This window comes from Amphiura filiformis, chromosome 3, assembly GCF_039555335.1.
Source record: "Amphiura filiformis chromosome 3, Afil_fr2py, whole genome shotgun sequence".
NCBI lineage: Eukaryota > Metazoa > Echinodermata > Ophiuroidea > Amphilepidida > Amphiuridae > Amphiura > Amphiura filiformis.
This window is the reverse complement of record NC_092630.1, coordinates 60,276,065-60,288,570: the sequence shown is the minus strand read 5'-3', so window position 1 is coordinate 60,288,570 and position 12,506 is coordinate 60,276,065. Positions and strand designations below refer to the sequence as shown.

Genomic DNA, 12,506 nt, shown 5'->3' with positions numbered 1-12,506 from the left:
TCAAGAAGTGAACTTAAATTTACTTATATGCAAAAAGTGAAATTATCATTTTCTGGCTAATTTGAATGGTTTTACATGAGAAAGTGTTCCCCTTAATTTTCTTTATAATTCGGACCTTTTTTAGATTTGTCAATATTTTCCATTAAAAGTAAGATCTTTCTGGTTGCAACCTTGTACCCTTTTATCCACGTTAGGTCCAATGCAGTTTTGAAAGTGAATAATTGCATAAATTGTGTAAATTGTATAAATTGCAATGGTTTAGTTGTTGATGTCGTTAAATATTATCTTGGTTTTTCCTCTTTTTATCATTCCATGTTAAAGTTATTTCTACAAATGATCAACATGTATCACCAGTGATAATAATAACAAAGATGAGCATTATTTTTGTAATTTGCAGGATTATCGGATCCACATATAGGCCTTATACCAGCTACAATAGGATTTTTAATATTATCTCATGATCATCCAGATGCAGTGGTAAGTATACAACTACATTATGTGACCGTGATCTGATCAAAGCAGCCCGAAAGAGGCAATTGTGAAATACTGGTTAAATAGGCTATTCCATTTAAAACCCACACTACCCCTGTGGAAGATTTTGGAATCTTCCATATTGGGGAGTATGGATTTCAAATGGAATGATCACATTAGGCAGCTCCATTTGAATTTCATACACCCTCTGAAAAAGATTCAACCGTAGTATTCCAGTATGAGTTTAAAAATGAGTTGGTTAATGTGCTAATTCCATTTGAAATTCATACTCCCCTTGTGGAAGATAATTCCAAAATCTTCCACAGGGGGAGTGTGAATTTTAAATGGATTAACCCAATTCAGGAGCAAAAACAATGAAATATTTGGCATTGTAAAAAGCTTATAGTGCTGCAACCAAGTATGCTGGTGATGTAAGAATTTCAGACATAACATACTTGATTATCTTGCAAGTTCACCATGATAAAACTGAAAATTTCAAAATGTCTACCATTGTCTTGAGTGGATCAGATCATGTCACATGTGTGATATCTGCCAAAATGATAAATTATGAACGCAGAGAGGTGTGATGTATTACAAGTGCCCACATCCTTCCCCAGGCTGCTCGTCTTTGCACTTACTGTGGGTTTTTGTGAGCATTTGATAGATTCAGATGCATAAGGTGCATCATAACTCTGTGAAATTTGTCCAGGGGCTACTTTTTGAATTTTTCCCCCCATTTTTTTTAGTGTCTAGACTGCCTAGGTTTGCATCTAGCGTGTGTGGTATTAATGTTTCAAAGCTTAATGGCATGCATCCTCTCTGCTGCATAATGTTGTATGTTGTTTACACTCAAGTTTCCTCATCAGTGGAGATGCAACTTACCGTATCAACAAGCTCTAGGATCCACAAGATGCTCATCTATCATGGCACAGTTCTTTAACCCCAATACATTTGCACATTCATCCTTTGACAATTTGGGTACAAAAAATTAAACTGAAACTTGAGGTCAAATTTTGCACTATGATTGTTTAATTGAGGTTGTTGAACTATGCCATTGGGATGAGGCCATTGTGGTCCATAGAGAAGGTGAACAGTACCCTGTGCTATGATGGTAAGAGAATCCTGAGACACTCGGGATGGAAGAAATAAGGCCAAAAGGCTACATTGAGAGGTTTTTGATGATACGTTTGGATGTGCGGAGACTGCAAAAAGCCTGCATCTACATGTTGTGAGCAGTATCAAGGTTTCATCTTAAGTTATCCTTTCTACTACGAAGTGTAACATGTTACCTTTTGTATAGGCATCCTTTCTACTACGAAGTGTAACATGTTACCTTTTGTATAGGCAAAGTGAACCCAGTAGACTTTAAAGGAGGAATAGAAAAGATGAACATTTCATTACAGAATTCAAGTTAGAAATAATGTGCACTTATCTCACCTTTTTCTATTTTTACTTTGATCATGCATGAAGAACTCATACAGAATAACACATTGTTAGGATAGGGGTGTACACTGTGCAGTTACATTTTGTCTACTCTTTTAATTAAGTTGCAACTTGTCCTGTATTTGAGTTTTCTGAACTCATTTGTAGGTTGATAGTTCGGCCCTGATTTGGTAAAATGATTTAACTTGAAATTAAAATCGCTGTTTCGAGAAAAAGAGCTTTTAAGTTTGAACACTTGACGTTTTTCTTTTGAATAAAATAAATTTTTAAACAGATCTAATGTCTTAGAAAATATAAAAATCTCATTATTTGGTGGCATGGTGGTGATTTGAGGATGTCACCAATGGAAAGAGCGCCCTCGCATTACCCAAGATATGGATTTATCTCAAAATGTCCAAATTTCAAGTTAGATCATTTTACCAAATCAGGGCCGAGTTGCCTAGTTAACTTTAATATCCTCCCGTCATCCTTTTTCTTGTTCATTCAAAGTTGGTTTTATATGGCTCAAATCTCTATGTTGTATATTCTAGGGATCCTCTTATATCTTCTTTAGATTCTTGGTGTGATTTGAACATTGTGTAGTGGATACACCATTACCTACTTTTATGTGTTATTTTTCAATTGCCATTACCATTAGTGAAAAAGGCATGTTGGCTCACTACAAGAAGTAGGGCGTAGGATTTCATCTTGGGGATATAACAATTATTCCTTGGTCCGTGGCATTTGATTGATTACATAGATGCATATAAGGAGATATGAAAGATTGATCTTCAATCCAATCATAGATGTTACTGGTGTCTTCAAAGAAGCTGTGCTTCTGGGTCTAGTTGGATGGGAGCATGACCTAGCTCTGTTTACACTCAAATATTAACCCTAACACGCCTGAGTATCTTTATGCAGGCACATTATCATTTATGGACCTCATTGGAAATAAGTTGGCATATTTAGCCAACTTTACGGGTTATTCTGGCTCATTGACTTGGTTGTGTGCCGATGCTTGATTGGTTCTTTTTTTCTGTACTGTTGTCAATTTTGCCAAATAAAAAATAAACAAACAAACAAAATACTACTTGATATATGCACTGCAGGAGCATGCATCTCACATGATGTGATGATGCAATCACCCTATAAGATATATATAGGCAAGCTTTTATTGGCCCGATCAGTGAAAGACCCGTGGCTAAGTGTAGCCGAACTAGTGCTTGGCATGCTAGGGGGCACAGGTTCAAATCCCACCCAGAGCAAACAACTTCTTCCTTCTTTCCCTTCCAGTCACCAAAAAGCCATTAGGGCTTTAGGGTTAGGTAAAAAATGACATTCAAGAAGAAAGGTATGGGTTCTAACTTCTGTAAAAGGGTGTCATTTCTGCCCTATGTGCATCGACCTTTTTCGGGAGGGGGAAATGCTCAAACCTTCTTTTGTGGTATATTTTCAGCTTAAACTCAAAAACAAAACCTCATTAGTAAATATATATATGATAAATTGCTTCCTTGACTAGTCATTTCCTATTATATCAGCGATTTTGGGAGAGCTAGTTGGCGCAATAGTAGTTCCCTCGCCTTGAACCACCGAGGTCCCGGGTTCAAGCTCCGGCCGTGCCCATACGGACTGTATGTGCTTTTGGTTTATCCCGATTCCATGCTCGCTCTCTCAGGCTTTTTCCGGGATCTTTGGTTTCCTCCTGCTTTCTAAAAATCTGTGATTAGTTGTTTGGTTATCAAAAGCTTCCTTCACCCAATGGAATTTTGGGAGGTGCACAGAAAATTGGTGGATGTTACAATGTTGTAAGTGCGGATAGGTCTGCACCAGGTACGGCTGCAACTGGCTTAGTTGATGCGATCTGCTTGTGATGATTCACCATAGCAGCTAAATTACAGCGCTTTGAATCCTACAAGATCTGGAAAAAAGGCGCTATATAAATCCGAAATTTATTATCAATGTATTAATATAAAGAAGTACACTGCAGTTAAATGGCTAAAAGTTAACAAATACGGCCCCTACCATATCCCACTAGAGTTAAGAGTGTGGTCTGACTCTTCCATATAGGTAAACTCCCCTTTTCAAGATGAAAGTATGTTGTCATCCATGATAGGTCAAGACAACACTGTGGAGGCACTAGGAGCAAAAAGGATTTTGTACCCAACACATAAAGGTCAGTCTATGTATGGAAGAAGTAGACTCAGGCTGTCAATCCTCCGTTGTAAATGCCTATACCGATCCGGATTCACCTCATAATTCTCGTTTGTGACTTCTTTGTCACCGGTCAGGTACCCTCTAATCTCAGATCACCTTATTGTAGCATCTAAAAGAACAGGTCTGTCCACAAAACCTAATATGGGCTTTTTGTGGCCTTGCGTCACATCATAACTTACTACCATAGAAGATCATATTTTGTCTGCGCATGTCAAGCTCGGTAGTGATGTGGCACTGTCCTCAGTTTTGCGATTGGAGTGTTATCTCTCTTTTAATATGTTCTCTCCGGTAGACACAAATTATTATGTTCTATGAATGAAGAAAACATCTTTATAGGGTTAGAGAACTTTACTCTCCTGACCGATAGGGACCGATAGCCGTTTGTTATACTAGTGATGTCTGCACCAGTGGCTTGATAAGTGTATTCAAACAATTTTTATAGTGATGGCCAATATTATTTAACACTTGGCCATCTCTGAAATGTTGATATTTTTCTGGGTTAAAAAAATAGTTGAAGAGGTCTGTGGAGATGTGAAGTAGGCAGAGGAAGTAAGCTTAAATGTGGCCCTATTCCCTAGGACCCATAAGTGGTCTGATGTAAAGATGTTGCTACACTTCTCTTGAATGAATAAGAAATGAGGGAGCCTCCTCGCCTCGGTTCTTAACCCAGATTACGTCTCTTTTTGGAATTGACCAAAGATAGAAATCAAATAAAAAATAGTGGATTTTGAGCGAGTATTGTGTGTGCCAAGTACTATTAGCTTATCTTTTGTTGACATGACGATGTGTGTTGTAGAAAATAATAGTACGGATTATCAGAAAGGTTGTTTAACCAGCCCAGTTTTAAACTTGCAGTACTAGTTTTAGCAGTGATGGGCGAGTGTGGTAATTCTTAATTGATGAGTTGTCTTTGTGTTAGTTGCTCTATACACAAGTGACAGCTATGGTAGGCATATAATACCAACATTTAATGCACACCAATTTGCTAGTTGTAGACATGTATCATAAGGATAATGGCTTTGTGTGCATTATGTGCTATCTTGTGTCTGCTGGGGTCTTGCATTTACTACTTATGATCGCAAATGGATGGTCATCAGTCTCAAGTGCGACAGCTTGGAGTGTATTGAGACACAGGATATCTCACAATTAATGCCCAGTGTAGATGCATGTTGTCTCGCACATACACCCCCACCCCTATGGGTAACCACCATCAAATGAGGAGGTGTTACACACAATAGTTTTTACTCCCCAGCCATAGACACATATTTTGTTTTCTTGTCTTACCATTTACATATTTTTCAGTATCCACGTGGGGACTCATCCTACACCAGCAACTGTGGTCTGCACAAAGCATTCTTGAACAAGAGAACTATCACTGTGCTTTCCATTAATTAGAACATGAAAATGCAACATTTGATTTGGTTCCTTCCTCGGGTTTTCGATCAGTTTCTTTAATTCTCATTCAACTTCAACAAATTAGGTCTTCAATCAGAGCTAAAGGGTATAGGTATTGGCTGCTGGTTTTAATTTTGACATATTTGTCTTTGTTTAGGATATACAGGGGTGAACATAACGGGTACCTTAATTGTTTTGATGTCTGTATTTGAAATACATGTATTAAAACCCAAACAGCATCCTTGGGATAAAATATTAGACCATTGGGAGACGAGTCAAGTGCCCAGCTGAAGGGTTCTTAAAGCTATAGTGGACTGTGTTTGCTCAGCAATTCACTGCAAATCACCATCTTTCAAAAGCAATTGTTTCAAGAATAAGCATGGCATTTACTTAAATATCTCTTCAAATTGTTTTTGTGCAAACTTTTTAGAAACAATGTTGATTTTAAGCTTCAATTGCTCTGCAAAGTTTACTCTCATCTTTGGTATATTGATTTAGGAACTGTAGATAATTGCAGTTAATTCTATGATGTAAGGATTAAAAGATTATAAATAAAATTGGTTAATTTTTTCGAACCTTATTTCTTGTTATATTTGTAACTTGTCGGCCAAATTTGTTGAATTACAAGGTAAACAGGTTAATTTCGACATATTGTCATATTTAAGACATTGTGATTTTAGCTAATCACCCACCCACTTGTCATTTTGGACAGGCAGCAACTTGCTCCTGCAGGGATGCAAGTTTTCAGGCTTTTTCCTGAATTCAGGCTTTTTGTTGTCCAGATTTACGCAATTTCATTTACTTTCAGCCCGTTTTAGGGCCATTCTAGTCATTTTCACAGTTTTTCAGGCTTTTGACAAAAGTGGACTTTCCCCGGGGAACTTTCATCCCTGCTCATGGGACAGACAAAATTAATGCCTATGACACATGATTAATACTTAAAATAATGCTTGAATGAGTTCTGTGAAAGGGTCAGATTTTGGCTGGCAGTTTTCGTGAAAATGACAGACACTTGTTAAATCCTAGCTAAGACCCTAAATTCTGACATTAAGTCCTCCCCCCCATAGAAGTCCATGTTAAACAGCCAAAATAGCCAGTGGAGTTTCTCTTCACTTGACCTTGTTATTTCAGCTTAAAATGGACAGAAACCCTTCAATAGTTAATCATATTATTTCAGCATTTTAGATGAATAACAGAATTAAAATTTGATTATGGCTTGAACAAAAAATAAATAAAAAGAATGGAAGGAAGAGAAGCTGAAGCTATGGATTCACATGCATAATCATACAGGTTGACACAGGGTTGGAATACAACATTAGTGGTCTGTGCATGAAAACCACTTGATGCATTCACTTATCATACAGGTTCACACAGGGTTGGAATACAACATTAGTGGTCTGTGCATGAAAACCACTCAGTGCATTCACTAAATCGTACAGGTTCACACTGGGTTGGAATACAACATTAGGGGTCTGTTCATTAGGGGTCTGTTCATGAAAACCACTTGATGCATTCACAAATTATACAGGTTGACACAGGGTTGGAATACAACATTAGTGGTCTGTGCATGAAAACCACTTGATGCATTCACTAATCATACAGGTTCACACAGGGTTGGAATACAATATTAGTGGTCTGTGCATGAAAACCACTCAGTGCATTCAATAATCATACAGGTTCACACTGGGTTGGAATACAACATTAGTGGTCTGCATGAAAACCACTTGATGCATTCACTAATAATACAGGTTCACACTGGGTTGGAATACAACATTAGTGGTCTGTGCATGAAAACCACTTGATGCATTCACTAATCATACAGGTTCACACAGGGTTGGAATACAACATTAGTGGTCTGTGCATGAAAACCACTTGATGCATTCACTAATAATACAGGTTCACACTGGGTTGGAATACAACATTAGTGGTCTGTGCATGAAAACCACTCAGTGCATTCACTAATTATACAGGTTCACACTGGGTTGGAATACAACATTAGTAGTCTGTGCCCGGGGGGGGGGGGTACTCAGTACAAATGACCATACGGGGACGTGCCGCAAACATGGGTAGCATTTTCAGCCTTCTGGTATATCAATGATCCCTTTTTCAAAGCCTATTTTGGTATATGAATGGGTCCTTTTTTCAAAATTTTCTCAATTTTTTTCGGAAAACAGCCCAATTTTTCCTTAATCTAGCCAAAATTTTCAAAATTTTCCCAAAATTTGTATAAACTAAGACAATTTTGGGTAAATTCAGCTGAAAATTTTTACTTTTGATATATCAATGGGTCCAAATTTCTTGAAAATTAGTATATTTATGGGTCTACTTCCAAAATCATTAGTAGTCTGTGCATGAAAACCACTTGGTGCATTTTCCGGTTCTTTAACTAATGTTGTATTCCAACCCTGTGTGAACCTATATGATTAGTGAATGCACTGAGTGGCTTTCATGCACAGACTCCGGGGGGGGGGGGTACTCAAGTTTGGTTTTGGTAGGGGCGTGCCGCTGAGATTTTGGAAACCACTCAGTGCATTCAGGGTTGGAATACAACATTAGTGGTCTGTGCATGAAAACCACTTGATGCATTCACTAATCATACAGGTTCACACAGGGTTGGAATACAACATTAGTGGTCTGTGCATGAAAACCACTTGATGCATTCACTAATCATACAGGTTTACACAGGGTTGGAATACAACATTAGTGGTCTGTGCATGAAAACCACTTGATGCATTCACTAATCATACAGGTTGACACAGGGTTGGAATACAACATTAGTGGTCTGTGCATGAAAACCACTTGGTGCATTCACTAATAATACAGGTTCACACTGGGTTGGAATACAACATTAGTGGTCTGTGCATGAAAACCACTTGGTGCATTCACTAATTATACAGGTTCACACTGGGTTGGAATACAACATTAGTGGTCTGTGCATGAAAACCACTTGGTGCATTCACTAATTATACAGGTTCACACAGGGTTGGAATACATGTACAACATTAGTAGTCTCTGCATGAAAACCACTTGGTGCATTCACTAATAATACAGGTTCACACAGGGTTGGAATACATGTACAACATTAGTAGTCTCTGCATGAAAACCACTTGGTGCATTTTCCGGTTCTTTGTTGTATTCCAACCCTGTGTGAACCTATATGATTTATTACTCGGGTGTATTTACTAATCGTACAGGTTCACACAGGATCTGGATTAATCTGGATTTTCAGGGTTTTTAAACTTTTCTTTTTTTACGTTTCCGGAATAGGATGATGATATTTCATCATAAAAAGAGCAGTTATTGTAGGATTGTGATTAACCCCCATAGCCTATGCCGTGATTCCTTGTGTTCCCTAAAAAGATTGTGCCTGAGGAAGCGCTGCTTGTGCTCGCACCCTTTCAACAGCTACTTTATTCATCCCTGCTATTCTCTCTCTCTAAGGTCACATTGCATACACATATTTAGGTGTGGTTCGTATGAGAGTATGCCATCGAATGCGGTCAGCGGCAGCCCTGGTAGCCTCGGTGATGCTCAGGCCAGTGATAATTTTGATGTCGTCAAGCCAGCTCGCTGCAGGTCTGCCTCTATTGCGTTTTCCCTCAACCATTCCTTGGACAATTGTTTTCTGAAGGCAGTGATGTCTGGTGATGTGGCCAAAGTATGATAACTTTTTAGAAATGATATCGGCTCGCAAGGTCTTCTGAACTCCAAGCTCTTGAAGAACCCACTCATTTGTTTTCCTGGCAGTCCATGGAATCCTCAGGATTCATCGATAGCACCACAGCTCAAAAGAATCCAGTCTCTTCCTGTCAGATAATTTCATCGTCCAGGATTCAGATCCATATGATGCCACAGCAAATGCTGTTGATTTTAGCAAACAAACCTTGAGGGATGAAGGAAGTTTACTTTTCCACAGTTTGGTCAGGTTTGAGACTACACCTCGAGCTATTGCCAATCTTCGTTTTATCTCCTGGGTGCAGTCACTTTTGGTGTTAATGATGGAGCCCAGAAATTCAAAGCTTTCCACTTCTTCAATGAGATCACCCTCTAAAGAAAAGTTTGCATCTGTATCATTTCGTCCTGCGTCTACAATCATGACTTTCGTCTTCTTTGTGTTCAAGATCAGTCCCCTCTGTTCACTTGCCGATTTTATTGCTTTCAATAGATCCAAAAAAGTTTAGCAGAATTACTATTCTGGTCAGGCAGCAACAAATCAGAATGTGACGATAGGTGTGAGTGTGTCCCAGGGTAGGGGTCTGAGGGAAACAGAGGAATGAAAAGATTTGCATTATATAATAATAAGATAGGTGTGACAGATGGGTTTTGAATAAAAACATGACAGGATAGTGTATAGGGAAAATGTCAAGAAATCCCCAAGATAAGGTATATGATGTAACAACTCCAACCAGTATTCCCCATGAATGTCAATCAGCAGATCAAGTTGGCTTGTAATAATTTTACTATATCTGCTGAAGCTTTCACTTACAAGTAATATAAGTAATAAGAGATACCGTGATAGTCTGACGAGTAAAGAGAATAATAATATAATATTATCATACTAATACTGAAACATGAGCAGTATAATGCGCCAGGGAATGTAAAAAGCAAGAAAGTGATAATCAATTATAGAGTATGTGTACAGCTGTTAAGCATACTGAGCAGGATATCTTGCATTTTGTCTTATTACAAAGTCACAAGGTTTCCATACTTAAGCCTTTACATTTTGCCCGTAAATGCTAGAGATTACGAACAGGTGCTTCATACATCGAACATTGTGCCGTAAAAGCGGACATTTTCGCGGGCTGTTAATTTTCGCACTTTCCGCGTTCAATTCATCTACCGCTGTTAAATAAAAACTTATGAAATAGTCTTATGTAAAGGTCTCCGAATGAAAAAATGCGATTTAAGAAGCGAAGTAGTTAAAAATCGGCAAAGCGTGAAAAATGACCAATGTGAAAAATGAGCACTTTTATAGTATTCCCAATAAAGGTATAGGTTTATTATTGATGTAGAAACTTTAGGAGATTGTTTATCATTATCTAGTCAGGCTCCTGCTCATGTGCCAAGGGACTCCAAGGATCATGACTGATTGTATAAGCTTTATACTAACTTGATTATATACTGTGAAGCATGAACATTTTGCGGCATTACAATTTCATGTTTTTGGGGAGAACCCATGTTTCGGTGACGTCATATTTTCATGAATTTGTAGATTTCCTATAGGAAGAAAAATATTTGCATGCATGGAATTTCGCATCTCAAATGCACTCACAAAATTTGTGAAATTTTCATGCTTTACATTAGAGCCAAATTGAACATTTTGAATGCTAAGTAGTGGTGGCACCATGGGAAGCATGGGGGCAGTGTTCCCCCAGTCAGAACAAAAGTCCACTATTTGAGGAAAAGAATTACCACAACTTAGGTCAAATTGCCTCGCCCCATGGCCCTCAATGCCCCCCTGGATTTTTTTCTGGTGCTGCTACTGAACTAGTCTCCTCCGCAGCCAATTTGGTCCCTCCAATGGCCACTTTTAACGCCGTTTCTGATTGGCTGCACGTATGTACACATAGAGCTGTACATACGGGAACTTGAGTGACCTCAGTTAGCTGGCGAGCGATACAATCTCGCAAGTGTTTACTTCCAGGTCAAAATTGCTCATGAATATGAAGTGGAAGATATAGGTAAAGCCATAATACAAGGGGAGTGTGGGTTTCAAAATGATTAACCCTGATCAATATCTTTAAGATATTTCCAAATTCTTCCACAGGGGTTGTGTGGATTTTAAATGGAATAGCCCAATTGTATATATGACCATAATGTACCTGACTTAATATGTGTTCACTTCGTTCTTCACTCTGTACCAACCAGAGCTGTTACAGAACAATAAGAATATTATGTACAGCCCTGGCATACAGCTTTAATAATGTAAGCACTTGTGCATAAAGATTTAACCACATTCAAAGCCAGGATCAGCTTGGGGAGTTTCGTAACAGGAAAAACTAGAACAATAAAGTAAATCTTTGTTTTGGAAAATCACAGGTCAAAGAAAAACAATTTTTGTTTATGTCTTTCGCTATATTGTAAATTATTGTAAGACAAACACACACTCACCCCTTCCCCACACACGCAATAGCACAATCAAATGTGGACAGTGATAGAGCAAGTGAGTTACTATTGCCTTATACTGTAGTCTGTTGAGTTTATACAGCTGAATGCAGACTGATCTTACACCCTCATCTATAGATATTGCTTACAAAACACACATTTTTATCCCATTTTAGATCTAGTAATAGTAATACTGTCAGTAGTATAGTATATAGTATACTCAAAATACTGTTTATCGTTTGTGACAAGATAGATGATAGTAAACCACAATTCTTATCTTTTATTGTCTAAGTGGTTCAATTTGTTCCTATTTAATATTATCAGTGTCATTCATCTATAAAAATAAGATTCCATCTACAAATGTTCTTAATGGAAAACTCTTCAATAACGGATGAATGACACCCATTCACAGAAAAACACAATTTTTAATTGATCTTTTGAAAGTATTTGAAAGTTAATGGTTTAATTTTGATTTCTTGAATTGCAGATGCAGTTGCTGCAGGGTATCTATAGACCGTATCATTTTTATGCTATCCATGTCGACTTTAGACAAGATATAGTCAGAGAGGTAAGTTTTATCAAACTATATAGGCCTATAGCGCATTGGGCTGTTCCATTTGAAATCCATGTTCCCTATGGAAGATGTGATCTTAATCTTTCACGCAGGGGGTGTAGATTTCAACTGGAGTCACCCATTCAGGTAACTCCATTTGAAATTCACATTCCATGTGTTGAAAATTAAGATCATGTCTTCCATAGGAAGTGTGTGGGTTTCAACTGGAATGTCCCATTCAGTGTGAGAAAGAGGGCTTTAAGGGCCAGTTTCTCAAAGCATGGCTAGTAGTCAGGCTTCCTAAGCAATCAGGCTTAAGCCCAATTGGTCCTATATACCAGCACTT

General features: G+C 38.1%; 1 protein-coding gene across 2 annotated transcripts in view; it reads left to right on the top strand.

The window, feature by feature from the left end:
- The window catches only part of LOC140148866 (uncharacterized), a 180,775-nt gene that overhangs the window by 61,462 nt on the left and 106,807 nt on the right, over window positions 1-12,506 (top strand). For both annotated transcript variants that reach the window (XM_072170952.1, XM_072170953.1), the window contains exons 5-6: window positions 398-477; window positions 12,095-12,175. In XM_072170952.1, the coding sequence (XP_072027053.1) occupies window positions 398-477; window positions 12,095-12,175 (161 nt within the window). The remainder of the gene's footprint in view (window positions 1-397; window positions 478-12,094; window positions 12,176-12,506) is intronic.